Source organism: Numida meleagris, chromosome 10 (assembly GCF_002078875.1).
Source record: "Numida meleagris isolate 19003 breed g44 Domestic line chromosome 10, NumMel1.0, whole genome shotgun sequence".
NCBI lineage: Eukaryota > Metazoa > Chordata > Aves > Galliformes > Numididae > Numida > Numida meleagris.
In genome coordinates, this window is record NC_034418.1 from 18,570,833 (window position 1) to 18,598,611 (window position 27,779).

The 27,779-nt window shown below is 48.2% G+C and overlaps 2 protein-coding genes across 2 annotated transcripts in view; one reads left to right on the forward strand and one right to left on the reverse strand.

Annotated features, from left to right (window-relative positions):
- Positions 63-7,488, forward strand: ZNF276 (zinc finger protein 276). Its single transcript, XM_021408498.1, has 11 exons — positions 63-271; positions 1,345-1,654; positions 1,758-1,810; positions 2,170-2,661; positions 3,605-3,683; positions 4,760-4,840; positions 5,216-5,326; positions 5,404-5,479; positions 5,790-5,907; positions 6,177-6,276; positions 6,716-7,488. The coding sequence occupies exons 1-11, from the start codon at positions 79-81 to the stop codon at positions 6,999-7,001; spliced, it is 1,899 nt and encodes a 632-aa protein (XP_021264173.1). The 5' UTR covers positions 63-78; the 3' UTR covers positions 7,002-7,488.
- FANCA (Fanconi anemia complementation group A) overlaps positions 7,415-27,779 on the reverse strand; it is a 35,089-nt gene continuing 14,724 nt past the window's right edge. The window contains exons 18-43 of the mRNA XM_021408497.1: positions 27,066-27,154; positions 26,608-26,668; positions 26,465-26,514; positions 25,297-25,373; positions 23,511-23,615; positions 22,814-22,956; positions 22,276-22,346; positions 20,728-20,827; positions 19,926-20,125; positions 19,406-19,502; positions 19,005-19,181; positions 17,982-18,055; positions 17,410-17,538; positions 16,847-16,910; positions 16,451-16,617; positions 15,795-15,900; positions 14,699-14,758; positions 14,207-14,311; positions 13,467-13,579; positions 12,505-12,646; positions 10,895-10,957; positions 9,668-9,773; positions 9,225-9,300; positions 8,736-8,862; positions 8,209-8,301; positions 7,415-7,701 (exon numbers count right to left, since the gene is read on the reverse strand). Of these exons, the coding sequence (XP_021264172.1) occupies positions 7,594-7,701; positions 8,209-8,301; positions 8,736-8,862; positions 9,225-9,300; positions 9,668-9,773; positions 10,895-10,957; positions 12,505-12,646; positions 13,467-13,579; positions 14,207-14,311; positions 14,699-14,758; positions 15,795-15,900; positions 16,451-16,617; positions 16,847-16,910; positions 17,410-17,538; positions 17,982-18,055; positions 19,005-19,181; positions 19,406-19,502; positions 19,926-20,125; positions 20,728-20,827; positions 22,276-22,346; positions 22,814-22,956; positions 23,511-23,615; positions 25,297-25,373; positions 26,465-26,514; positions 26,608-26,668; positions 27,066-27,154 (2,703 nt within the window). The 3' untranslated portion in view covers positions 7,415-7,593. The remainder of the gene's footprint in view (positions 7,702-8,208; positions 8,302-8,735; positions 8,863-9,224; positions 9,301-9,667; positions 9,774-10,894; positions 10,958-12,504; positions 12,647-13,466; positions 13,580-14,206; positions 14,312-14,698; positions 14,759-15,794; positions 15,901-16,450; positions 16,618-16,846; positions 16,911-17,409; positions 17,539-17,981; positions 18,056-19,004; positions 19,182-19,405; positions 19,503-19,925; positions 20,126-20,727; positions 20,828-22,275; positions 22,347-22,813; positions 22,957-23,510; positions 23,616-25,296; positions 25,374-26,464; positions 26,515-26,607; positions 26,669-27,065; positions 27,155-27,779) is intronic.

Below are 27,779 nucleotides of genomic sequence, written 5' to 3' on the forward strand. Positions count from 1 at the left end.
TGAGCTCTGGGTCTTCCGGCCCACAAGAGGGCGCCATAAGAGGCGGGGCGCGGCGCGCCGGGCCCGCGGTGAGCGGCGATGAAGCGCGATCGGCGCGGGCGGTTCCTGGCGGCCGCGGGCGGCCCCACTGCGGCCTCCCCCGAGCCCCGCAGGCGGCCCGCGGCCAGGGGTCCTGCGGAGGGGGAGGCCGGGCCCGAACCGACCGCGGGGTGGGCGCCGGTGGCGGCGGAGGACTCCGCTTGGGCACGGCCCGGGGGGGCGGCGGAGGCAGGTGAGAGCTGGGCTGGCCTGGGCCCTCGGGTGGGGCCGGGGGGCTCGGGGGTGGTGGAGGCACGGAAATGGGAGGGTGGCTGCGAGGCCTCGAGTGGCACGAGGCACCGGTAGCTCCCGTGCGCGGGGCCATAGGGCACAGAGCTGCAGGCCTCAGCCTCGCTCCGGCCGCGGGGCTCTGAGGGGCTCAGGGGGACACAGTGGGGAGTAGCGCCCTGAGCAGCCCCATCCCGGGGCACTGAGCTGCAGGCCGCGGCCTTGATCTTGCTGTGGTCACGGGCTTAAAGTGGGGAACGGGGATGTAGCTGGAGAAAGGAGTGTTGGAAATACACTAGGAAAAGGCCTTGGGGGACACGGGTGTGGCTCTTGCTCTGCTGTGCCCATGGGTAGTCCTTCGGGCTGGTAGCTGTGTGCATCGCTGCTGAGGAAGGAGATGAGGGCTATCATCACACTAGGTGCAGCTGGGAGTGCCCATACAGCAGCCACCGTGGGGGAAGTGCCCGGTCAGTGCCCTTAGAGCAGGGTTGTGGCATCGTTCTTTGCTCTGGGGCAGTGGCCACTTCATCCCTGGGAGCGCAGCTCCCACTCGGTGCCTTGTGCGTGGCTGTGGGACCATTAGGGTGATAGAAACAGTGCAAGCCAGGCAGGCTGGGATCTGTGGAGACTCTGGCTCACTGAGGGCCATGGTTACTGGCTATTAATACTTCGGAGATAAACAGTGAAGAAGGAAAAGAACAACTTCAGCTGGAGGACAGTGTTAGTGGAAGCATGGATGTGTGAGAACCTTGAGAACACCAGAGTCAGATCTGGAACAGCCACCCAGAGGTGCAGGGCAGGGATGTCACAGGTTTGCGGGTGGCGGCGTGCAGCCCCTGCTCTGCCCTGAGTCACAGAGGTCTCGTTCCTCCCGTTTGTCCTGTGCTGGTGCTGAAGCCAGGAGTTTGAAGGCGGCCTGCTTGCTTGGATTGAGGGATGGGGATGTTGTCTTCCAGTGTGCCAACGCCCTTGGGCTGCAGCTGGCTGCGTGCTCCTGCAGCAGGCACCAGGCAGCTGCATCCGGTCCTTCTCTTGCAGGAATTGGCAGAGCCCTGAGCACTGGATACTGTCGCCTCTGCCACGGGAAGTTCTCCTCCCGGAGCCTGCGCAACGCCTTTGGGAAGGTTCCTGTGATGGGGGAGAACTCGGAGAAGCAGCGCCGCGTGGATCAGGTCTTCTTCACGGACTTCCAGCGGCTGGTCGGGGTGGCGGTGCGCCAGGACCCCGCGCTGCCCCAGTTTGTCTGCAAGAAATGCCATGCCCAGTTCTACAAGTGCCGCAGCGTCCTCAGGACGTTTATTCAGAGGGTGAATGCGTCTCCCACAGGTCACATCAAGTCGAAAGGAAAGTACGTTGCATCTCTGTGCTCCTGGTAGTTACTGGGAGTAATTAATCGCTTCGTGCTCAGTATGGTCCCTCTAATGCTACCAGTGCTGTTCTGGCTTTTGCAGGAGCGGCGCAGCCCCGGCCCAGCCTGGCGTGGAAGGAGGTGCCTCCTGTCTGGGTGAGTAGCAGCTCACGGAGCTGCCTCCTTCTCCAGCAGGGAAGGGTTGGTTTTCAGGGGTGTTCAGGGCAGGGCGGTTCTGGCGTACACGGGGATGCAGAGAGAGGCTTTGGGTGGCAGCAGCAGCTTGAGCCAGCTGCTGTCATGCACTGGAGCCATCAGAACGTGCTTCTAGCTGTCACATGAATGACAACAGCAGTCTGATTGTTTGAGTGTCGACAGTGTCAACACCTGGGAAACGCTGCACCAGTCTGTAGGGTGCCTCCCTCGCCTGCTGCCACGCGCCTCGGTCCGGGTGTGCAGGAGGAGTGGGTCTGCAGCCACTGACCCTGTGCCTGCTGCTTCTCCCCTTCCAACAGTCGACCTGATCACCTCCAGCCCCCAGTGCCTGCACAGCCTGGTGACGTGGGCGCACGCGCACGCCGGGGGCTGCCAGTCGGTGCCGAGCCTGCAGAGCGTGCTGTCCTCCGAGTACTGCGGGATCATCCGTGCCGTCTGGGGCTGCGGGGACGGGCATGACTACGTCATGGACACGGATTCTGACTGTAGTACGGTGCTTGTTGACAATGCCTTGGCTGTCAAACGGGAGTGGAACAAGAGCGTGGCGCAGCGCTTGACGGACAACGGGGCAGACAGCGCCGAGGCTGTTTCTGCTCCCAAACCCCAGCATGCTCCAGTAAGGACAACTCCTTGTCAGCAGCCCACAAACAAAGGGACCACATCAGTGCCACTGAAGTTGGAGAATGAGCCGTCGCAGAACAGGGATTCATCTCATTCTCAACTGGACAGCACAGCCTCATTACAGGAGAAAGCCCTGGCCCAGCCCGTGTCACCACTGAGCAGTGCCACAGGTAAGGGATTTCACTTCTGATGTCCCCCCAGCCCTCTGGGTAAGGCTGATACCTTCCCAGGGAGGACTGCTGGGCCTGGCTGACCCTCCTTAGGGGTCAGGAGGGTACTTGAGCTACAGCTCAGAAGTGCTGGTTGCCTAGAGAATCAGCTCTGGTCTTGCAGATGGAAGGGGGATGTGAGGCTTCGGCTGGCCCTGCTGTTGTGCAGCCAGAGCTGGTCTCCTTGCTTCTGCACATGGTTTTCCTCTCTGATCAAGGGGTGAGATGTGGCTATTCAGCTAGCTGTGTATGGCTGGCAGGACTGTGTGGCCCTGCTCTCATCTGGGGACACACACCAGTCCAGTGGTGCAGAGCAGTCCCCAGTTCTGTCTGTTTGCCAGGTGGTTATTTGGGATCAATCCAAACCCTGTCTGTGTGTCAGTGCCGGCGGGTTTCCCCACCCCACTGTGACTACAGGGCAATGTGAGCAGCGTGAGGCCCAGGAGGCACTTCTGTCTGCACAGGCAGCCTTGCTCTTGGGCTGCCTTAACACAGGTTTGCTGCTGTATTCTCTCTTTTAAAATTTGGGGCTTAGCACTGATTTTGAATTACAGAAGTTGGGATCTGTTTAGCTCTGGCAGTCACGTGATATGTCCACTGCTGGAAAGAGAAAAGGTAGTTGTAGCTCACTGGGGAATGAGTCTTTGGGTTGCAGAGCAGTTGTGTCTGGGAAACCAAAAGATGCTTGTGGGAGCTGCAGGGTAAAGGCTCTCCCCACCCTGGGATGCAGGGAGAATGCTCCCAGAGCTCACAAGGCACTGAGTTTGATTTAAATAATCGTTAACTTGTCTTGGAGCACATCTTCTTTGCACCGTGAGTGAAGCCAGTGCCTTCTCAACAGCTGTCTCTGGTTTCTTTTCACTGCTTTTCCTAGTAACATGCCTTGTTCTCCTTCATTTCCTAGGACAGTTGAGTGGGAAGCAGGTTCTGTCTACAACGTCGGATGAGCGGGTAAAAGACGAGTTCAGTGACCTTTCTGAGGGGTGAGAGAAGAGTGGGTTTAAAATAGCCTTAATGTCTTCTTTGCAAGTATGAAATGGCCGCGGAGAGCTTCTCCACGAGGGGCCCGGTCCTCAGCAGGCCCTGGGAGCTGGCACTGAGGGCCAGGGTGGTTTCTCTGCAGCCACAGTGGTAGCGCTCAGCTCCCTCCCACGTGCAGCGTGCATGTGTGTGCTGTCTGTTGGCTGCTTCCAGCACAGCTGGCTGTGCTGTGCACTGCCCCGTGCTCCAGGAGAGCAGCGGCCGTGCGGTTCTGCGTGGCAGCAGAGCCACTGCTCCAGGCTGGCTGCTGGTAGCGCCGATGCTGGTTCCCCTCTGCAGCTGTGAGCGGTCAGTGCGGGCTCGCAGGCAGGAGCTGGCGCTCTGAAATCTCCCTGTTTGCTCACAGGGAGAGTACAGGAAGCCCGAGTGGGATGCGGGCAGCTTAGTGGTTGTTCTGATGGAAGATTTGGCTAAGCCCTCCAAATCTAGGTATTGCAAGCGAGGTGTGTAAACAACTGATGGTTGAGTGGAGGTACGGAGTGGCCAAGTGCAAACTTACTTTGGTGTGTCAGCTAAATCTGTCAGCTGTCATATTCAAAGCACCCCGTGAACCTGCTGCGTGTTTCCTGGTTTTAGAATGAATTGCTTCTTGTGTAGCTTGGGATTTAAAAACAAACAAAAAGATGTGGCTGCTCCATATGAGGAAATACTGAATGGCCTGTAGCTTAATTAACCTGTGCCAGACACTTATATTACATTCTTGCTCCACAAAATGACTTTTCCTCGTACAGGAAGCAGTTACAACATCAGACCTGCTCAGAAGCAGGCAATTTTTGTGCTCCTGACAGTGGTTCAGTGATTCTTACAGAGATCTAGTCCTGAAAAGAACTGGTTCTGCTATGTGCTGCGTTTGGGGGCTTTGTTTTGGGAGATTGCTGGGGAGGAGAACATGTGGAGCCTGTTGCCACGCTGCTCTGTGGGGAAGATAAATGTGCTGGAAATGAAGAACATGTTACTGTTGCTGCTGAAGCGTCAGCCAAGTCCTGTGTTGGTAAAGGGCATCTTCTGTCTTTCTCAGAGACTTCTTGAGCGATGATGAAAATGAGAAGAGAAACGTGCAATCTTCAGATGACTCCTTCGAGCCTTACCCTGAGAAAAAGTAAGGGGCTTTCCCTGCCGTGCAGCGCGGCGTGCTTGGCTGAGCAGGAGGGCTGGCACCCACCTCTGCTTTCCTGGGGCTGGGGTGGGCTCAGCTGGGCAGGCTTGTTTTCCTGCACGGCCTCAGGTCTCGCAGATCCCTGCTTTTCTGCCCCAGTGCCCAGAATGTGTGTTCCTCGAATTAAAGTGAGGCCGTGTTTCTCTTCCCCAGGCCTTGCACTCAGTACAGCAGCGTGGCTTGCTTGCATTTGACAGCACGCTCCTGTTGTTGCCAGGGCTAAGCCCCCAGGGCCTGCATAACATTCAGGGACAATTAGGTGGGAGGATTTTGAATTTACATCAATTATTAAACAAATGTCTTTCTTCCTTCCCGGAGGGTTTCTAGCAAGAAAAGTGACAGCAAAGAAGCGAAGAAGGCAGAAGAGCCCAAAGTAAGGAAGAAGCCAGGGCCAAAACCAGGCTGGAAAAAAAAAATCAAATGTGAAAGGTAATAAGGAGCAGTCTGTGGCTGGGCTGCAGCCCCAGCTGTAGGCCCCTGGCTGACAGCAAGCCTCTGCTTTGCAGGGAGGAGCTGCCCACCATTTACAAGTGTCCTTACCAGGGCTGCACAGCTGTCTACAGGGGGGCAGATGGCATGAAGGTAAGCTCAGGCTTTGCTCCTTCCTCAGACCTGTAGCTCTGAGTATTATAGAACAGTTTCTGTATGAGAGGAGGATCTGTGACAGACCTTGCTGACTGTCCAGCTCTGCAGGAGGCCGTGAGTGCCTGGGTGGATCACTAAATGGAGCAGTCTGTCTGGCATCCCTGGCCACCTTCTGTGCTGGAGCATGAGGCTGTCGAGATGGGTGTCTCGTTTATTGTGGGATCCAATTTTTTTTTTCTCTGGAGAAAATAGCCCCAGTCTGTGCTTGCTGACCAGCAGTTAGAAGCTCCGTCCTTTTATTTTTCAGAAACACATCAAAGAGCATCATGAAGAAGTTCGGGAGAGGCCCTGTCCTCATCCAGGCTGCAACAAGGTGTTCATGATCGACCGGTACCTGCAGCGTCATGTGAAGCTCATTCATACAGGTGTGTCTCCGCAGGTTCTCATCACAGCTGAGGACAGGTGTTACCAACATGGAGTAATTCATTGTACAAGGCTTGTAGGTGCCATAGCAAGACTCGGGGGGGGCTGTAGAACTGTCTTGCTGACACACAAGTCTGCAGCAAGCCTTCATATAGGGGACTTGAGGTGGGAGGAGGAATTCAAGCTCCCCTAGGAACCGTGGACAGCTGCTTGCGTATTTCATGTGCTAAGGAATCACCACAATCAGTGTCCTTCCTCATTTCCATTGCAGAGGTACGCAACTATATCTGTGATGAATGTGGGCAGACCTTTAAGCAACGCAAACACCTCTCAGTCCATCAGATGCGGCACTCAGGAGCAAAGCCCCTCCAGTAAGTGTACCTCATCGTGCCTTCCTAGCTAGGAAAATGGATAGGAGGAGTCAGGAAGTTCTGCCGAGCTCTCACTGTCCTTAGTGCAGTGTAATTCTGTGACACTTGAAACATTCATCCGCTTCCCCAGTGCGTGTCCCAACTCCAGAGCTTCCCTGGGCCAAGCAAGTCTTGCCCCTTCTATGCCTGTTCTTCAGAGTTCAACTGATGAATGCTCAGCTACAAGCCGTGAGATGCAGACCTCAGGATAATGATGTTCCTTGACTTAAGTGGTTCTAGGAGATGCTTTAAGCCAGCTGCTGAAGGCTGCAGTATTCTTCTCTTGCAGCTCCTGCCTCCTATTCAGTGCATGCAAACGTGGGCATACTCCCTGTGACAAACAGCTTGGGCTCAGGCTGTGGCTCTGGGCTGGGTTCTGAGCCCATACTTTGCCTTGCAGGTGTGAAATCTGTGGCTTCCAGTGCAGGCAGCGAGCATCGCTCAAGTACCACATGACCAAACACAAAGCGGAGACGGAGCTGGAGTTCGCCTGTGACCAGTGTGGGAAACGTTTTGAGAAGGCCCATAACCTTAATGTCCACATGTCTATGGTGCATCCTCTGACCCAGACTCAGGACAAAACCAAGCCCCTGGAGTCAGAGCCCATTCTCCTCTTAAACACATCAGGGACTTCAGAAAGCCAGGCTGTAAAGCCAGAAGTGACTGCACAGCAAGAGCCCACCTGAGGGGGATGGGGAAGCCTTCCCAGTCTGGCCCCGTAGAAACCATATGGCAGAGTGGAGATTTTTAATCTACGTTTTAGTCTCCAAAGAACTCAATGGAATTAGCTTCAGCTTGCTCAGAAAAAGCTTGTTATGCTGTGATTCTCCATGCTCACGTCTGATTCAGCAGTGTTGTACTAAGTCTGTCTAATCCAAGGGGAGTGGATGTTTGGCAGCACCCCTTTGTTGTCTCCCTTCTCCCTGCGCACACAGTTGTAGAAACAAAGTTGGCCCACAACTGTTCCCGACCTGCACAAGCTGCTGCCTGTTCAGAATTGCCCTCAGGTGGCTGTAAGGGTACGTATGGCAGTGGAGCAACTTAAAGCAGGCCTTTTGTTTTGGAAAAAAAAAAAAAAAATCCCAAAGCAAGTCTAAACTGAAGTTTGTAACCTACTTTTTATTGTAATAAGAGCTTCATGGTTATGCTTGTAATAAATTATTTACAAAGTAATTGGAAAGAAGCAGCACTAGTGGGAAAGGGAGCGTGGTGTCTTTCCCTTCACCTGCAGTCGGTGTGTTCTGCTCAGCCTGCCCTCCACAGCAGTGTCACTGTCACTCAGAACAGGAACAGCTCTTCATCCAGCTCCATGGATGCAGCAGGCTGGGAGAAGTGCCGGAGGGTGGCTCCCACCTCTGGGTCAAGTTTTTCACATGCCTCCAGTAACTGGGGAGAGGGCAAGTGGCATTAGTCCTGCTCCTGCTTCCTCAAAGCAAGTTACAGCAAGGCCAGATCATTTTGCTGCTTCTCAGCAATGTGCAGAAGTAGAAGGGAGAGGTTCTGCTCAGGCAGAAATAACGGGCTCCTGCCAGACAGCACGGTGTGTGTGTGTGGGGGGGGGAGGGGGGCAGATTTCAATGCCTGTCACTTAACTGTGCTTGATATTTTCCCTAAGACTAAGGATTAAGCAAGCAGTGGGTGCAAGACTGCATGAAAGAGTAATGGTTAATGTTGGTGAGAAAGATGGAGCCTGCAGCAGGGGAGGGAGGAGAGCTGTGGCTATTGCACCAGTTGAACAGCAGGTGTCCTCCACCGCTCCAGTGTTACAGAAAGCCACTGCATACAAGGTGATAAGCAGGCAGCACCAATACAATTTGAGTGTGGCATGAAAGATACGCATGCTGTCAGTGAGCAGACATCTCAAAGTGATAAAAGAGGAAACACTCAACGCACCAGTCCTATGTTTCCGAAGCTTTTGGCCGGGCAGTGTGGAATTGCACCGAGGAGGAACTGCCGGGCTGCAGAGATCACTTCTAAGGGATCCGCCTGAAGAATGCAGAAGAGACAAGGCAGATCAAAGCCCAAAGCAGCGTCACTCTCAAGTCTCAGTCCCTGCCTGCTGAAGTGGAACAGGAACCATTATGCTGTACCTATGGTCTAGCCACAAGGTGAGCAGATCTCTCAATCAGTGGCTACGTTCATCCTAAAGTCCCATACAAGACAGCAGTGGGGCATCTTAGGTTTCAGGCACCAGCAGGACAGCAGCACCTGCAGGCTCCTCTCCGCCTCAAGCTGTGAGCAAGCTGCATGCCTGCAAATGCAGCTCCACAAGATACCACTGCTTTGTACAGGAAAGTGAGGACAAGAGGATGCTGCAAGTGGTGTCAGGAATGGATCGCAAATACGATTTGGAGTTAGGAGAAGAAAGAAAGAGACTGAGCTTCACCCATACCCTCTGCAGGGCCTGGGCCCTGTCCTACCTGATCAGGCTGGGGCAGGTCTTTCCCTTCCACAAAGAGCTGCAGCAGCTGGATGTAGAGATTGAGCGCCACGTAAAGGAAGGAGTGCTCTCTGGTGAGCAGCTCGTGGTGAAAGCCGGGGGTAAGGCTATGGGAAATCACACATGCACCAGCTAGTCAGTTCTGGTTCCATGTTAGACTCAAACAGAAAGACACAGAGCAAATACAGCTAGCATTCCTGCTGCCACTCATCTTACAGGTCCCATTTCATGCAGGGCTACCGCGTGAGAAGGCAGCCAGGGACACTTCTGTTAGAAGCACAAAGATGAAGGGAAACTTCTAGCACAACATACAGGGACTTCTTCAATAGCAGTCCTGCCGTGATGCAGTATTCTCCCCTGCACAGCTGATGTATGAGCTCGGCTCACCAACAGGCCAGCCGCAGTGCATGACAATCACCAACCCCCTCCTCCCCCAGAAGCATTCCTTCTGAAACCAGCAGGACATTACCTGTAGAATGCAACAGGCAAGAGCCGGCTGTGACGGTCCGAGGCAGCGCTGTGCAGGACACAGTATTTTCTAGAGCCTGCAATAGTCAGAGAAAAGCATTAAGCATCTTCAGCAGTCCTTTGCTACCTCATGCAGGGTCTGTCACTTCTTCCCAGCACACAGTAAACCCTAATGCTGGGTGCAGGGACCCTGGCAGAAGGAAGCTGTTTCCTCTTTGGCTTTCCTACTAGATGAAGCAATACCGAGTTTCAGTCGCTCCTAATTACCAGCCAGGTCACCAGGCTGCGGAATAGAAGCAGCTTTTACTGAAACAAGGTTTTTTTTTTTCTCTGTGCAGCTCACAAAGCCACCAGTTCTTACCACACTCATCAATCAAAGAGCTAGAGCATTACCATCCAGCACTAAGCCTCACCCTCTCACCCCTTGGAGGAAGACTCGCTCACCTTCTGCTGCTGACTGGAAGAGCAGTGGCCAGGACGTGCCCTTCTGTTCCAGGCACTGCAAGATCTCCAGGGACCATTCCAGAGATGTCTGAAAATCCACACCTTCCTGGGCGTCAGAAAGGACAGGTCTAGTTTGTCTTAGGTTTTAATTGTATCGAAGCAGAAAAGTTTCAGTAAGAGATCGTGTACGTGAAATGCTTTAATAGAAGACATTGGTGAATTTAGCCCAAACCTTTCCCCCCAGCTGGGGGCTGGGTTCTTCCCTGGGCAGTCAGGCACTTCTGCAGTGCAGGAGGCTGCATCCCCAAACCAAGTCACAGCATTGCTCATTTGAGTACGATTTGCAAAAGCAGAGGAAGTAGCATCGGTGAGCAAGCAGCTCGTCACCAGCATGCTTCCCAGCTTTGCTCTAGAGAGATACTGTAAGTTTTGCCATGTACCCCACCCTGTTCCCCGTAGCAAACTTCCCCCCTCTAACCTCTCTGGTGACAGTCGAGAGCTTTTTTCATTACTCATTTTACTCGGAACAACCTCTCAGCTCTGTTTGCTCAAGATATTTCTTTTCTCAGTGACTCTTCCTCCAGGCTCCCCCAGAAAAAGGCTGAGACCAAATGATTATTTTTAACTTGAATCTGCTCCCTGATCCAAGCTGATAGCTGATTACACAAACGGTTGCACTTCAAAGTGGAGAAGATGGCAAAGGGACAGAAACGCATTCATAGGCAGGAGGATGCTTAGGGCAGAGAGCTGCTGAAAGAAACTTCTTGTCTTTGCTCTTCCTTTTTACAGCACTGTATCATTTGGAAACCCGTGTTCCTCCTTGCCACAGACCCCATCTCCTGTGAAATGCCATGCGTTTCCAGACTGGGGAAAAGTGTCTTACAACAAAGGTGAAATGCACAGAAAAGCCAAGACCGTATGAGACTCCAGCATTACTTGGAGGTGTGAAGTATGAGCAGGAAACTGAAAATTGTAAGTCGTTCAGGAAGAGAAACAAAAGCTACTGGAGTGAAAGGGAAGATAACGTCAGACAGATGAAAATACACTTTCGATCTGATATGAACAGAAGGGCTTTCAGCAGGCTCTGGCTGGGATGTTGCAGATCCTTTCCTTCCGGCAGAGCAAGCTACCAGCTTTTAGAGTACTTGTACAAAGCATTTTTAGGCAGCAAACCAAGCTGATCAGATGTATTTAGTGTCATGAGAATGCCCTAAGGGCCGAGTTTACCTTTGGTGCTATTTTTGCTGAGATTAGATCCATGAGTGAGAAGAACAGCAGAGAAACAAGAAACTGCAAGGAAAAGAGAGTGCCTGTTAGTTGTATCTGCGGTGATGACTCAGAACTCACACTTTCCAGTCAGGAAATAACATTTCCATCAAGTGCGATTCAGCGTTCCCAGGATGGACTCGGATGAACTCCAAGCACTGCTGCTGTTTCCAGGTGAATGCAGCATGTTTCAGGTAGATAGACTGGGGCCTGACTTGGTTCATTGCTTCTCAGGGGAAATCCCACACAAAATTCAAAGCAAGTAAACCAGGCAAAAAATGGCAAGTCCTCCCAAATACAGGGAAAACTAAGCAAGCTACCACAAATGTGAATCTGGAAGAGAGCTGATCTTAGTCCACAGCCTGCGTGCCACCAGGAGATGCTGTGCAGCTTCCCATCTCAGCAAGTGCACTGTAATCCTGTCCTGCCACACGTCTCTGCTTTTCTGGATCCCTACCACTCAAATCCAAGTGGTTTTATGACCCTGGGAAGTTAAAGTAACACTTTTATTTGTGTCACCCGTTGAGTTGTAAAACTGAACCTCCTTTCTTTTCCTGTTGCCCTCTGAGAAGGGAGAGGGCAGAGCCAGACAGCAAGTTATGTGCAGAGCAGGACTACGTGCACGCACACAGCAGTCAGGCCAAGACAAGGAAAAGAGCAGAGAGGCATCACACTTCAGGTCTTCACAGTGTCCTCCTCTTATGTTAAGGCAGATTTTTAAGGTGAAAGCTGTCATTATTTCACCTGTACTAAATGCATGTATCACCTCAGTGAGCTCAGCTCCTGATTAATAGTTTTTGGCTCTAGAGCAGTACAAACAATGGTGGATTTGATCCCACAGCAAGAGCTGATACCGCAACTCTTGCCCCAGGGATTAAAACTTGAGAGGCACAGGTTCTGCATAAACAAGATTTACCTGTGAATTTCTCAATACAGAGACACTCCCCATACTGAGCTCTGGTCCCTGCTATCTCCTCTAGATCAACACACACAACTGCCAGAACAGCAGCCCAACTTCCTTCTCAGCAGAAGGCTTCACACAATTCCAGTGCATAGAGGATGAAATGGCAGATGCACTTCCTGGAGTAGAACTGAAAATCTCCCAGAAGTCTGGTCCTGGGATTCCCAGCACATCTTCCCAGAGCCCTTAAAATGCATGCATTCCTGTTTCACAAACACTCTCTGTATCTCCTTAGTCTTCCTGCCAAGTTTCCAGAACGAAGATCAATGAGGACTGCTCCTTTCTCAGAGGGAGAAGTGACCCTGGTGAGCCATGGACTAAACTCCCCTCCTCTACAACACTCACTCTGTTTTTTAGAGCTGCTGTTTAAATAATCTTCAGTGATTTCACAGAGAAGTCAGTATCTGAGTTAAAAGCTTAAAGTTTAAACAGCTTTGCCTGTAGGATAAATATTTAGTAACTGGTAATTTACAGCTACATTCTACCCACAAGCCATCAGCAAGATTTCACAACAAGGTTTAACTGAGAGATGGTATTCCAGGTAAAGACATTCTACTTATAGTTTTTAAGTGTGGAGAACAACAGACATTTAAAATGAGTCCAGTCTTGCCTGCTCTGTGTCAGTTCCCAGCCTCTTCAGTGCATTTCTCTCTCTTCCATGTGATGGCTGCTGTTGAACGGTGCAATGGAGGAAGGCAGCAGAAATCCAAGGAGGGCCAGAGAGAGGGAAAACCCGTCCTGAAGAAAGGAAGCTGGGAAACAAAAGCAGCATGTCACGGTTTGAGAGAAAGAATCACAGCTGTAAATGAGGAGGGGATTCAAGGGCTTTGGCAAAGTGCTTAAGTTTGTGACTGGGCCAAAGAAAAAACATTTTTTCTCCCCAGCTTTCTCCCCGTTGTTGAATGCTATGTGGATTGTTCAGAGAAATTAAAAAAAAACAAAGTCTAGCAACAGACAGTAGGCTTCCAAAATCTCCCTTGTCACATGTTGGGCAGGCAATTAGTTATCTCTGTACAATACTACAGAATCACGTGCTTATTGCCTGCAATAATCCACAAGGAGATTCTTATATGGAACTTGCAGCTTTTGGTGAGAAGCTGCAGGATGCTGAAGAGACAGCAGATTTACCACGGGGGAATGATATGGAGAGGGAAGGACGCAGCCGAGAAGCAGTGAGCAATTTCAAGAGATGTGAAATTCACCACATCCAGGGAGTGAAGGGCGCGGCTGATTGAAGGAATGACTCAACACTGTGCTAAAGGCTATTTCCAGTGTTGGTCTAACAAGGATTCTGCCTTCCAGTCTCCTCTAAAAAGATTCTCTTTTCCTTATGGTGAAACACTCTGACCCATATCACACAGAAGGTGAGACTAAATGATTATAATAACCCATTCTGAGTTTGAACTCTACAAAGGAATCTGTATATAGCTGTCCTACAAGCCTCAACCCACGTTAGCATTTCTTTCTGCCTGCTGAAATCCAGCCTGTCTCAAGGAACAAGCTTCCAGGGAGCCTGTCCATCAGAGCAGGTTCTCCTGCCTGCAGATCAGTGTTCAGGTTCCTCATACGTACCCCGCTGCTGAGGACTGGCATTCCCTCAGTCTCTCCAGTTCTTCTGGAAGTGGAGCACCAAAGAGTCTCTTCCACTGAGAGCAAAGCACTGGCTCCAGCTGTGGCCACCAGAGCTAGGAAGAAAGCCAGAAACCAGCAGTGTTAGCAGTGGCATGCTTAGCAGCTGTTTGTAGTAGTATATGCAAGCTATCTCAGGTAATGAGAGAAAGGTTTTCTTCTCCCCTTAATGTAGAAGCCCAAGATGAACACACACACACAATAAACATGAGAAGTTTCAAATCCTGGAAATGCCAAGTGGGCCATCTGTGACAGTTTGTACCACGAGGCCCTGACATTCCACTAGCAGGACCCTGTGCTGGAAAGGAGCTCAAAACTCAGCTGTTCCACAAAGGGGAGGTATGTGCTTATCAGATGCAACAAAAACAACTACCCCCAAGCAAGACAGTGTGTGAAGAGTAACATGGAGAGAAAAAAAAAAAGTGCTTTACAGAATTCTGGGTTGCTTGGCATGTACTAGCCCCTTCTATCTTCTGTCTTCTCACTCTTAAAACTCTTTTCTTCCATTCCACTACTGCATGTCCAGAGCTGAGGGTACTAAAACGCTCTGCATTTTTCTAAAGGCATTGAGAATTACCCTTCACTTCACAGTCTACTTGAAATGAAGTTTAAAAGATGCACTTTAAATAGACACTGAATAGACATCCAACATTAAAAAGAAGGACAACATGTCGACAAGTTACCGCTGCAGAGAACAGCACGATGGGACATTTGGTTTGACATGTTGTTAGAACATCGTTGACCCCTTCTGCTGATTCTTCACAGTCCAAGCTGGCATTCAGCAGGCCCTGGGTGAGGATATATTGCAAGATGACTACACACATATGTCTTTGCTGCTTTGAAGTACCTCCCAAACCCACATGTTAACTAATCAAAGATAACTGTAGGGGTCAGCATGGCTCTGCAAAAGAAACACGCACCCAGCAGCTTCTCCTTCCGCCAGCAGCTTTGCTGCATTGCATTACAATTAGTCTCCACCATTAATTCCTCCTGTTAATTTGCTTCACTTCCATGGACTGCTGCTCTTCTTTTTGCAATTTACACCAGTGATTCTCAACGCAACCGTGCAAGTGGCACATCTCATTGCTAAGAACAGCATACAGACAGGTGTCCCGGTAAAGAAACTGTTCTGGCTGGCAGGGACAATAGAGCAGAATGACAAAGGCAGCACTTACCCTGAAGAAGTGGGCGGTGATGTCATAGGAAAGTGCATACCCCCTGGAACAGACGTTCTTCTGCAGCAAATGAGGAAAGAAGTTGTTTCATTCCTTCCTTTCTGAAACAGTGTTTTCTTCAAGCAGATTCCGCTAGCACAGAATCGCCCTGTGACACCCCAGCTATCAACTCAGGCTACAGAAATCTTTTCTCTCTCAAGCAACATCACTGACTAGATGGAGCTTTATGGTCCCAGCACATCAGATGGCCCTGCTTGCCACACGCTGTGCACGGCAGCAGCAGTTTGATGAACAGTCTCACAATGAGTAGCAGTATCTGGCTGTGCCTCAGGGCTTGAAAATGCTGCCCATCAGGATGGATAAACTGAAATGATAACTATCCTGAGCACAAACAATGCTCTGCAAGACCCCACAAAGCTACAGGGATGTTTTTGAACATTTCTCAAGTTATGTAACACGAAACACTGGGCTACATCTCACTCTGCACTGGGTGAGTCGGTTGAATGCGCTGGTGTGACACAGAAATTGGAGAGGAGCTCTTGCTCAGCCCCTTTCTTCTAGACCTCCACGGGAACACTGCAGGTTTCTCTCCAGCTCACTGCCATCAGACCCGAAGAGCAGCTGGCACAGAGGCTTATAGCTGAGGGTGATGTATCCACACAAGAGAAATATCCCCCAGGCTGCTGCACACACTTGCCCACCAGAGATGGATGTTGCTAGAAAGGACACTTCCACTGCTCAGCAACAGGCTAAGCCACTGCCAGGCTAGTCAGTGATCAACCACTGGTGGCTCCAGCCACTGATGTGCTGGTTGGTTCTACTCCAGGTTTGCCTGCTTCCCGAGGCTTCTCTCTGTAGCACAAAATGCCTATCCCAATTCCAAACAAATGAACCCAGAAGCCATCCCACCATAGACAGTGTCTCAGGGAGCTCTGCAGAGCAACGGGCTGGAAAGTCTCGAGCAGAAGTTGAAATTCCCCATATTCTGATATATGTTAAGTTGGCTGCATCTTAACTTCTGTCCTAAGCACAAGCTTCAGATCTCTAGCTAGATCATTTTCCAGCAATAAATGATTATCTGGCTAACGGCACATACCAGCTCTGAGTTTACATAATGAAAAAAATCTTCACAGTCCAAGACAGTTTTCCTTCCTTTTCGACAAGACACGATCAGAGCAGATGCAGGGAGCCCCACCAGAATCCTTAGGCAGGGAAGAGAAAAACAAAATCCAAGTTGTCATCAAGATCTGAGTCCATGCTCTCAGAGCACATGACTTTGATATTCGGGGCAGTTTGTGAGCATGTCAAACACAACAGATCTCAAACATCTTGACAGAAACCGTACAAGGAATTTTTCTCCTTGCATCAGAAAAGAACCTGCATTACAGTGAGATACACAGACCACTTTCAAAGAGATTATCAATGGCTCAGAAATGGAACTGCAGGCTTATCTTAGAGCAGCAAGTAATATAACAATGATTAATGCAGGTGGTGGCATTAAGAGTGTTGCTGGCTGTAAACAGTCCACAAATGTGTTGGTCATGGAAATCCAGTCCACTGAAAGGGATAACTTTAAGCCCAAGATGGCACACAGAAGCATCTCTTGCACATTTGCTACCAGGATGCACAGTGTCATTTATTTTCATGTGCTGTGGGCTCTGAAGGGAGGCTACCCAAATGCACAAGAACAGAACACAATACACAACAGCTGATTTGTTGAAGGTATTCCCAGCCATCCAGGCCTGCGTTTACCTTCTGTGCAGCAGCAGCTCCTGCTGCCTCCACAGCTGTTCACCCAAAGCAGAACCGTGGTTTCTGTCTTTCAGTCTGTCCTGGAGAATCTCAAACAGGAAGTGTCTCTTGGCATCCGAGCAGCCAGAACGTGGCCTTTGCCTACATCCCAGCTCGAGTATCATCTCCTAAACAAGGCAGGGCAAGGGGGAAACAGTGATTGTCAGGGCTGCACACTAGTTTGCACTCAAACCCTCTATGATTCTCCAAAGTAATACGAAGAGATCAATGTCTCTATTTCCATGCTATTGCTCACATCTGAGAACTGAATGTTAGTCTTATGTACGCTGACATAGTAGAAAAATCTTTGACTGGCCAAATTCAAGGACACAGATGCACATCAAAATCTGAACTCACCTGCAACTTGCAAAGAATATCAGGACTGACTGACTTCAGTTGGCCGTAGCTACCCAGGTCCAACCTGAAATTAAGAGACACACCAGGTAACTACCCCTGTTCACTCAGAAGGAGAACATAATTCAAACAAAATCAAATGGCTTCACACAAGCACAAAGCCCTAACATTAATGTTCTTTAAGTAAGCTGCAGATGAGACAGCAACTCTCCTCTAACCCTCCTTCCTTATTTTCTAGCTTCAGCCACTTCCTCAAGGGCATTGACGCTTGTCTGGCCAAACAAATACAAATACAAACTCAACTTAAAAGAGACACACAGACTACGGACTCTATCTGTGACTTCAGATCCAGACCTCTGTCACCTAAAGCAAGATTCTTATGCAAAGACCAGTGAGTCACGCAGAGCCACCTCCCAGCTTTCATTTGCAGCCAGACCTGCAAGAAGGGAATTGCTTCCACCAGGAAAATATGTCCCCATGTAGGACACAAGCTGACAGCTCCTAGTTGGCCTGGTCATTAGCAGAACCATTGCTCCTGCAGAAATGCAAGTCATGATACAGAATACCTTTGTGAGAAATCCAGAATGCAATCGATAATGATGCCACATGCCTTTTCCAGGTCTCCATCACAGCCACCAGAAGCAGAAGGTGCCGGAAGATACCACTGATAGATAGCCCAGTAATGGAAATCCTGCCTGCAGTATTGAAAAGAAGATAGGGAAACTTTAAATGCTGTAATAGATATCTATTTTTTTTAACCTTAATGTAAAAGGAAGCTCATCCACCAGGTTAGATGGAATAACAGATACAAGCACCAGAACACTGCATGTCCAGATGTGAATTCTCCCTTGCTGCTGGGAGTAGGGAGGTTTTATGAAAAATTACTTGCAAGGACTGTATATTCAGGCTAAAGGATACACTGGTGAACTTCTCAAGTTAAAACACACTTCTCACCCCAGCGTTGCTTGAGCTTTGTAATTCATTGCTTCAGCCTGTAGTAGACAACAGGCGTTTGTGTCCCACAGAACCTTGCTTATTTGCTTTGTTGTTTATCTCCTAACATTAAAAGCTTTTTCCTAATTTGAGTGGGAAAGGCTCTTGAAGTAGCCCCATTTTAAGAGAGCACCTCTGTAGTTACCTTTCTGAAGCAGAAAGAACATCCTTTTCAGGGTGCACTTCTAGTTCCAACAGCAGCCACTCTCTGAAAGATAACTGCAGGAAAAAATCAGTTTAGATAAGAGAGCACACCCAGACACAATCCAGTGCAGATGAAGAGATATTAAACTGGAGGCATGAAGCCAAGGAAGTTCCAGTACCATTTCCTTTGTAAAAGAATCTAAATTGAAGACCTACTAAAACCTACAAATGTACCAGAAGCAAGTCTGTCACTTTGACCCCTTTCCAAATGCACCCATGGTCTTGAGGTCCAGATACAAGAATAAACTGTTATTAGAAACAAATGCTAAAATTAACAAAGCACCACAGTCAGACAGTCTGGTGTAAGAATCAAAGAAAGGTTATAAGCAGGAGGATTTCAGTGTAGTACCTTAAACTAGTGAAGCACATGGAATTATTCTAATAATATGACAAACTCCTGCACAAAGAAAAACTGATTTTTATGTGAACAGGGCTAAGAAAAAAAAAATCCTGTCAAATCAGATACACTGCAAGGATGGTATAAAGAGAATATCTGATATGCTAAGCAGCTTCATAGCACGACAGCCAAACAGTCCATGACACACAAGTGGTTCAGGAAAACAATGACATTTAGAAAAAGCACTGCAAAATCCAGCAAGTATTTTTATACCTGGCTCCTGTCACTTTGTAGATGGTGCACAGTGTGAGGGTAAGGCTTTTTCTCTACTGTTCCTGATAATTTTCTTATTGATATTGTATATTGCATCATGCTTCATGCTTTTGCCAGTAAACAAGACAGAGTCTTCACTTCTAATTTTCTATTTCTGCCTTATCATCACCATCAAAATCCACAAACAACACTGAGCATGTGACCGACCACATATAACGTCCTCCAACTGCCATTCCAACCTCTTAGGTACTAAGTTTTTATACGAAGCTTTTATCAGCAATAAGGAAATTGTAAAGGGCAGAGCTGAAAAATGAGAATCCCAGTGTGAACTTAAGCCATGGGAAACACGTATACCTGGAATGCTTTTTCCTTCAGGAGCTCTCGAAACCGTGTGTGTTTCCATAAACAGAGACTGGCTCTTCTGTAGTTTAGAGAAGGGCATGTCAGGGAACTCCAGACAAGATCGGCCTGATCCTCCTTGCACGTGGCTCCCCGAGCTTCCACGCTTAGCCGTGGCACAACATACTGCAACTGAAACAGAGGCAGAAAAACAATGCACGTTTCCAAAAAGGGCCCAGTGCAGCCTCTGTGTGAAGCTGCCAAGCAAGCAAATACACAAAATGGCAAGGTGGTAGGCTACCAAGATGTACTTTTATAGTTTTCATTGTACAAGTTACAGTTCTGTACAGTCTGCAGGGAGAAATTGAACTGAAGCTGATTTTTCTCATAAGCAGTAATTTTTTTTTTCCTTTTACCTTTTTAACAAGACTAGGAGGAACCAAGGCACACAGCTGGTCACAAGAAAAGGATGAAAACTTGCACATTACATAAGATATTGCTGCTGTGCAGAACCTGATTAAGAAAGAGAGAGAATTCGGTTATCAGGTTGGTTCAATCAGATCTTTTCCCAAACATGGAAGTCCAAAGTCAAAGCAAAGACAGAGCGTTAAAAATGGCTTTAACCACCTTGTTCAAAACCTACTTACTTTTGAGACCATTTCTATTTGTGTGCACCCAAATGCAAATGTGGCCCAAATTTGAGAACCAGCTACTACGCTGAAGATTTTGGCAGCATCCACTCAGTCCTTTCTTTGGCATGCTACATCATGTGGGGCCTCCCTCAGCGTGTCTGGGTAGCACCTCTATGCAGTGCATACACCCACATATGCTCAGGAAATCCTCCACAAGAACATGGGAGCTTTCCCAGCACCCCTCCTGGGCCAAACCTAAGCCATCATGCAGGGAAGCAAGAACATGGGGGAGGTATGAGCTCACCTCGTGCAGAAGGAAAGCGACTTCTCCGTCCTGCACACTAGCAAGCAGCTCCAGAACTCAGAAATGGAAAGGGCCTTTTCAGCAACGGGCTGAGAAACCCCAAAATCAGCTTCTATTTCAGGAATTAAAGATCCGGATTCACATGAGTGGATCATAAAAGCAGCGAGTCCTAAAATATGAGCATCGTTCAGGGAAGGACCCTGCAAGACAAATGCAAGTCAAAGAACTGGAAAAATAGGTGCATTTCATTTGTAACAGAACAGCTATTTGCAGGAAAATCTCAGTTAATCAAGTAGAGGAACACTGTGTCTATCCATTGACCAGTTTGGTGCAATTCTAACAATTAAGCAGCTGAGAGGCACCAGCTAAATTAAACATGTTCTTTCTTCCTTTTTTTTCCTTTGCTTATTCAACTTGCAGCAAAAAAAAAATTAAGAAATTGTACATTTCCATAACACAGTCACTTGGAGCAGTGAATTTTTCAATGTGAAATCTGGGAATTAAGCACCCTGCAATTTTTCTTTGGCTCTGTTCATAACCCGGCCTACTTTAGCTTCTGTTAAAATGTATCTCAGAATGAATTAACAAACCACAGCAGCACTTCTGCAGGAAAACATTCCGCTTGCATTCCTGAGAGCAAGCCCAGGCTATTTTTCTGAAATGAGAATCTTTGGAAGCCTGAAAGCTAGTGAGGATCCTCCACTGTGCAGTCCAGACAGGTACATGCCCTGCAGCTCAGGAAATGGAGCCAGGATAGCCTTTAGCACTCTGTAACAGTAGGATTTTTGTCTGGAAAACTAACCTGGTGATAAATAAGCTGGCAGAGCCTCCCCAGAAGGGCAGGAATGAGATTCCTATGTCCACATATCATCTTCACAAACAAGGAGAGACATGGCCCCTGCCTGCAGAAGGTAAAAACCAGATGCCCATTTTACTGTTTGTCTTTTTATCCCCAGTAGAGGAAGCGTTTGGGGTTTTTTAATGGTTAAACACAATGAATCTGAGCCATACTTGCCTGTAAATACAAGACAATAATCATTCTTTCTGTAGGCTCAAAGGAAGTGTTATTTTTAGAGCATCTGAACTGAGGACCCCTACAAAGGCACCATCTCCACCAGTGCCCTGCCTCAAATAATTGACAATATGTAATCAAAGAAGAGTTCTGAAACAACATCAAGGAGGGGAGGAAGCTGCCTGGGGCACAGATAGCTTTCTTAGACAGCAAGCACAAGAGGAGCAGAGGCAGAGCAATAAACAGGAACATAACACAAAAGAAGAAAAGAAAAAAACAGAGGAAGGGAGGGGCTTTCCTATGGGGCATTCCTGCTTAGCTGATAGAAAACAAACCATCTTCAGAGGATATTGGATGGGAGGTTGGGTTTAGAAAAGAATTTCTGGAATGCTCTTGTTCATCACAGCTCCTTTTCATACAGGCTTTCAAACAGGTTCACCTACTCCTGTGTCACCAGGGCAAAACAGTGTAGAAAAGAGGTAAAGATGCACTGGTTGCCAAAGCATGCTGTGCTCCAAAGAGGCTGAGCTCCCACCAGCTCAGCACCGCCAGCAGTGGGGATCCCAGGCATTTTGTCAGTACACTGGCCTTCTCCAACAGAGTATTTTTCCACTGAGATGCTCATCATAACGTTGACAGTCTTCTGTCACGTGAAGGAGATGGCATTAACAGAGTCCTTCCAAAGAAGGGCAGCAGTGGAGGATGTGTGCTGCCTCTCCTCCCCCACACAGGCCAGAATCAAACTCAGTGAGTCCCAGGGGGAAGAAAAGAAGGAAGGCAGAGAGAAGGTGTATCATGCTGCTCTTCCTATGTCCATAGCTCTAATGTCTCACACATTTCATATTAGATATGGCATTAGGGACAAAGGCTGAAGTGTCTGGATCTGCAAAATGACTGAACGTGACAAAAACACACCCCCAAGCACCCTGTCAGCAGACTAGCAGTCTCCTCCTGATCTTTAGTGTCAGCCAGCAAGTAATTCCTGGACAGAAGGAAAAAAGACTGTGCTTCATATCTCAGCACGGAGCTGGAAGCACCAACCTAAGCACGTGGTATTTGTGGGAAGTCTTTATGCAGTGTGACAGAGTTGAAGCAGAGGCAAATGCCACTTTTCTGAAGAGATCAGTAACAACTGGGGAGAAATACATTTTATTTACTCTTGGACATCAAAGCTCACTAGCTCTTAGTTCACAGCAACTCAGAATAAAGCAGCTTGCAATTGCCAGTCTGGCACAGTGGATATGAACAAACAGAAACCCCTCCTGGCCCCTGGACAAATGCTGGAATTCCAGTGTATTAATCATTTTTCATTTTCCTACCCTTTTACTTGCATCTTACCTGTCGGGAGGGTTAAAATAGGAAGCAGCAATTAGGTTTTGGCAGAAAGATGTCAGTAGAAGATCAACAACCTGGAATAAGAGACACTGCTATTTCCTCCTTGCCGAGCTGGGTAACTAGATCTGGTTGTACTCTGTATATATTACGTTTCCCAACATTAAAACATAAGACAAATCTGTTAATGACATTTCACCTAAGTTTTATAGATCCATTGGCACTAGTAGGAGATGGAAAGTTAAGCCTAAAGCAGCCCAGGAATAATCCCAACATACAAGTATTAGGCAAGTCTGGTGAGGAAACCATAGCTCATCACAGGCTTGGTCTAACAGAATGTATCTCTAGATCTCTCCACCAGACATCCAACGACTTCCAGGAGGTTAAAACATGGGCATAGTCTTTGCAGGGCACTACAAAGTAGACAAAAGGAGAAGTGTATTTCCTGTTTGCTGCAGAGCAAGCAGCCTATCACAAGAACCATCCAGATGCATTTGTACCTACCCAGCATACCATTTTTAATCTCAAATGGGTTGGTACTCACACTCTGATGACAGGGTTCCAGCTTGGGGTCAAAAACGTCAACTTGGATTCGAGAATTCAGAGTGGCAGCTTCATTCTCATCACTGTTGTGACCCAAGACACTTGAGAGCCTGTCAGAAATGACTGCAATCTGTGCTGGCACATCTGTGAGAGAGTAATGGGAGAAGAGGAGAGGCAGGACGGAGGGCATGAAAGATTTATAACTCCACCCAACACAGAACAAGTGGGATATATACTGTAATTGATCAGAACCCAAAGTATGCTATGAAAAGCTGTAATGAGCAAAAAACGTTAGCTGGAACACAGCGGTCATCTTCATTTTAGAAGACAGTATTATTTTCTTCCACAGTACTGTTGTGAACACGCATGAAGAATCGTTTCTCACCCACAAAAAAAAGGAAAACAGCCTTCTGAAAGTGGGGGGGGGTGAGTCACCAGGCAAGCTCCAGGAACAGAGCTGCCCATCTTGGCAAAGATGTGTGCAGTGGTGAGCAGTCATCACTAAGATGCAGACCTGAAGTTCCCAACTCAAGCATGAGAAATACATATTCATAGCTGGTAGGATCATACCGATCTGAAAGACATCATCTTCAAGCACCACTGGCAAGTAACTACTTCTGTTGCTTTGGCTAGCATTAGCCACATTTTATTAATACAGCAGTCAGTTATGGGTAATTATAACTTGCCTTCTTCCATACCTTCATGTTTAGCCTGGTCCACAATCAGCATCCTCAGCGCAGCCAGCTCAGCCTTCAGCTGCTCAGCAGGCTCTTTGGAATGGCCAGGCTCTACTTTGGATTCATCTGAAGAAACAAGAGGGAAGTGCAACTCATTATTCTCAGAGTTTTACAATTCTTACATTATTCTTTGTGCATTAAATCCGTTTATAAAACGTATTCAGCAGTCGCTGCACACCTTTTCTGCAAAAGTCATTATATACTTTCCTATAAATTTTAACAGATCCCCTCCAAAAAACTGTCAGTCTGCCACATACACAGCCTTGCTTTTACATTCAAAATATGCTACCAGATTAATCATTTATGAGCTTACGTCTAACTTCAGAACGGAATTCAGTTCTGAAAGACAGAAAAAAACCAAAGATGTCTCCTTTCAGTTTCCTTCCCACTTGCTTTAGCTCTCTGCCCCACAAGGAAACATTTGCTGTCCTCTCAAGACTGGAACTAGAGCTTTAAAACGGAGGGACACGCTGCAGTGCAAACACACCACATCATCAGTTTCTCCTCCCCCAGCCCCAACACCACGTCACATCTTCAGCTGTTACATGGAAAAATGGTGATTTCTTTTGTTTAAAAGAAGAAATTGCAAGAAATTCCTTTTCCCACTAGAAGCAGAGCCACCCAGTGCAGCTGTCCTGCACATGGGGCAGAAAGAGCTCAACCACCACCAAGAGAAGCAATGGACAAGGAGAACGCCGAATTGTTACAAACGCACTGCAAAGCAACCAGGCGGGAGCAGAGCGCTGAGTCACCCCTGTGAGCAAGAAGGAGCAGCAGCAAACAGGGCAGGTTTACAGCTGACTAAGAGTCCTAAATGCTGGGTCAGTGCATGAGCCCCACGGGCGGACGGGGACGCAGGGGACAGCGGGGGACGCAGGGGCACGGACCAGGCTGTGCCACTAGAGGTCACTGGCAATTCAGCGACTCCCGAAGCGCCCCGCAGCCCAGCGGGATGCTGCTGATGCTGCACGAAGCAATTCGTCAGCTCTGCCGTTGCCAGGACAACCCCCGCAGGCAGACTGCTGCACATCTGCGATTGAGAGGGACCGCTCGGTCACGTCTCGCAGCTACAGCATCGCCAGGCGGCTGCAGACAGCCAAGCACGCAGGGCAGCAGCCCATTGCAGACCCATGTCTGCACACAAAGGACTGGCTCTGCTGGCTAGCCTGGCCTCTTCATTCGGTATAAGCTTGTGCTGGAGATGTTACCCACTGTAAGACTCTGAAACCCCCCCCCCCCCGCTGAAAGGATTGTTCATTAAACACCTGCTACACCAGTAATTAGGCCGCAGCGATGGGAGCTGAAATTAGCAGGCCTCACTTATACACTGTCACATCCAGCAACCCAGGGGGACGGCGGCGAGGTCAGGCAGCAGCAGTGCCACCGAGGGATGGGCACAGCAGCTCCACAGCCCAGGCCAGCTGGAGCAGAGAAGCCTTCAAGCTGTGAATGCTGAATCATGGCAGCGTGCTGGAGCTGCAGTGAAATCAGCCAGCTCAGGCCTCGACTGCAGCCTCAGCACCACGCAGAGCTCCACACAGACTGCAGAAATCGCACTCGGGCAGGACAGGCAGGGGAAACCACTACAGCAGCAACCATTTCGTGCCTCAGTAAGACAAAGAGCACACACACATTTACACAGAAAGAAATCGGCCGCCACATTTTGGAAATTTTTCAACATATGAGCATCAACAGAAATCTAAACAGTTCTGCAAACTGGCTGTAAGTAAATTTTTTTTTGTTTTACCTTGTAACATCTTCTCTTTCCTAGAACGACAGGCTTGTATGTACGTGGAGTACAAGTTTGAGGGTATTTTGTCAGCTCTACAATAATAATAAAAGAAGACATTTAGTATACGACATAATCACATTCAACCTTCATCTTTACTAATTCAAGCATAAGGAACAGCTTTGCTATGAAGCATAATTAGAGGCTCCAAAGCATCTGAAGCATTTCTTTTAATCATCTGCTGACACGAGGGCCAGAAATATATATCCAAGGCTTTCACAGTGAGTATTATGCAAGTGTAACACACACTGCCCCAAAACAATACTACAGACAGCACACACACATTAATACCTATTTTATATATCATAGGTGTCTGAGATCGTATAGGAGTCTACGTTATGTGGCATGAAGTATTCACACATCTCAAATGTTACCGTGATGGAGATCCAAACCCAACCTCCAACACTTGCTGGGCAGGCAGGATAACTTTGCAGCTTCTCTTACAACTTTTATTTTTAAAAAGATTCAACTTCTGTTTTTATTTGTCAAACTGGAATTACAAGGCAGGACTGAAGGTCTCATTTGTAGGCAGCATTGTGAACATTTTCTCTCCATGTTAGGTTACAGAGGAATTACTGGATGTAAAATAAAGCTGTTTCTGCAAGGCAGGAAAGAACTCTTAAACATGCACATGGGACGGGCTTGAGTTCTGCGAGGGGCTGCCATCTCCTGAGACATTACCATGCTGTCTCTTAAGAACAGCTCAGGAAGCATTACCATACGCCCAGCTTTCATCTTCCCCTTCTCCCATATCCTCTCCCAAAGAGAAGGAAGCTTTTCACAGGGGTGGCCCATCTTCCTACTGCAATTTTATGTTCAGCAGCATTCTCCAAAGTTGGCATGACAATGTGTCTGGCCTGCAGGCAGGGGGCTACGTGGGACTCCTTCCAGATAATGGTTTTAGAGCAGCTATTGGACTAATTACAGAACTGAAGACATTTACCCACATAGAAAAGCTATTCCTTCCACAACCTGCAAGCCACAAACAAGTCTGGCCACGAAGCCCTGCCAAAAAGGGTTGGCCAACCGACAGCACTTCGTAAACAAGGTGTAAAGCTTCCGGTAATCTGATGTTTAGAAGACAAAGTCCAGAAGCTCAGGAAGCAATACTGGGAAGCCTCAATACCTTTTTAAAGAATCTATAAACGCCATGCGCACATCCGGGGCTTTAGGGAGCTGCAACAGAAAGGCAGGCAGGTTAGGTGCACGTCACCTCTCTACAAACAGACTGCAAAGTAGGAGGATCCAGAGCAAGAAAAAAGTACTAACCACACGTGGCCTGAGCAGAGCAGGAAGAAACCAGGATGTATAATAGGGTCGCCTGAAAATACTGAGGCAGAAAACAAAATGTTAACACAGCCCAAGCTGTAAAGTGCCATTTCATTATGTCAAAAATTAAGCTGGTTCCCACAGACAGAAAAGCGTTCATGGTAGCATGAATAACCACAAACAAATCAGGTTACCAAATGATTTTTTTTTTTTAATTCTAGCAATCGTGGGCTTCTCTTGCTGGCGTGCGTATGCCTCTTTATTCTCTGCAGAAATTGCCTCAATTTAGATGACTACTGAGGAAATGAGTAACACGGAAAGAATTTCCCAAATCCTCCTTTGCTGACTTCCTCAATTTTTCTTGTATTGTTATTTTGATTTGGACTTGGCTTTTTTTCTTTTTTTTTTTCCATTACTATTGAAGATAAAAGTAAGAAGAGTTGAGAAGCACACAGTACCTGGCTTCTATCACTGATGTTGGGATCTTCCTTGTGTTTTCAAATATCTGAAGGGCTTTTTCAACGTCACGAAGTGCCTGGCCCTGGGGCTGGCTCACACAAGCAACAAAGAGAGAAAGATACTGTGAGAAATCAAGGATGGTGGCAATCTTCCCTGCTTGTTCATTCAGGGTTACTAATAGTTGTCTGTGCTGTGAAGGGAAGTGACTGAATGAACACAATTGAATAACTAGAACTACCTGATAAGCAGAGTAAAACTGCAGGATAGAGAAGCCTGGAGCTGACCCATCAGCCTGCTGCAACAAGGCTGTTACGTATAACAGCTCTTCAGGGTCAGCCCAAAGGTCCATGAAGTTCTGTACCCAACTCCTACACTGATTGCAGCAGATATTCCTGTTCAACACGACGTTATTTATTCAATACTCCCTCACAGGGAAGATATCTTTTCTGTTCTGAATTTTATTGTTATTTTATCCTACTCATATGCCTGGAATTAAGACTCATATTCTTCACTTCCAGCCCCTGCTGCTAGAACTGCACTCCAGGCAGAAGGACTGTCGTCTCAGGTTTCTTTTCTTCAAGCCATGAGACATCTTAACAACCTGTGCCAGTTTCTTACCCACCAAACAGATAAGCTGGTCTACCTGCAGAGCCAACACAGACCCCTTTCCTGCAGACCTGTGGCTCTGTATCTCCCGGTCTCAGTAACCTCAT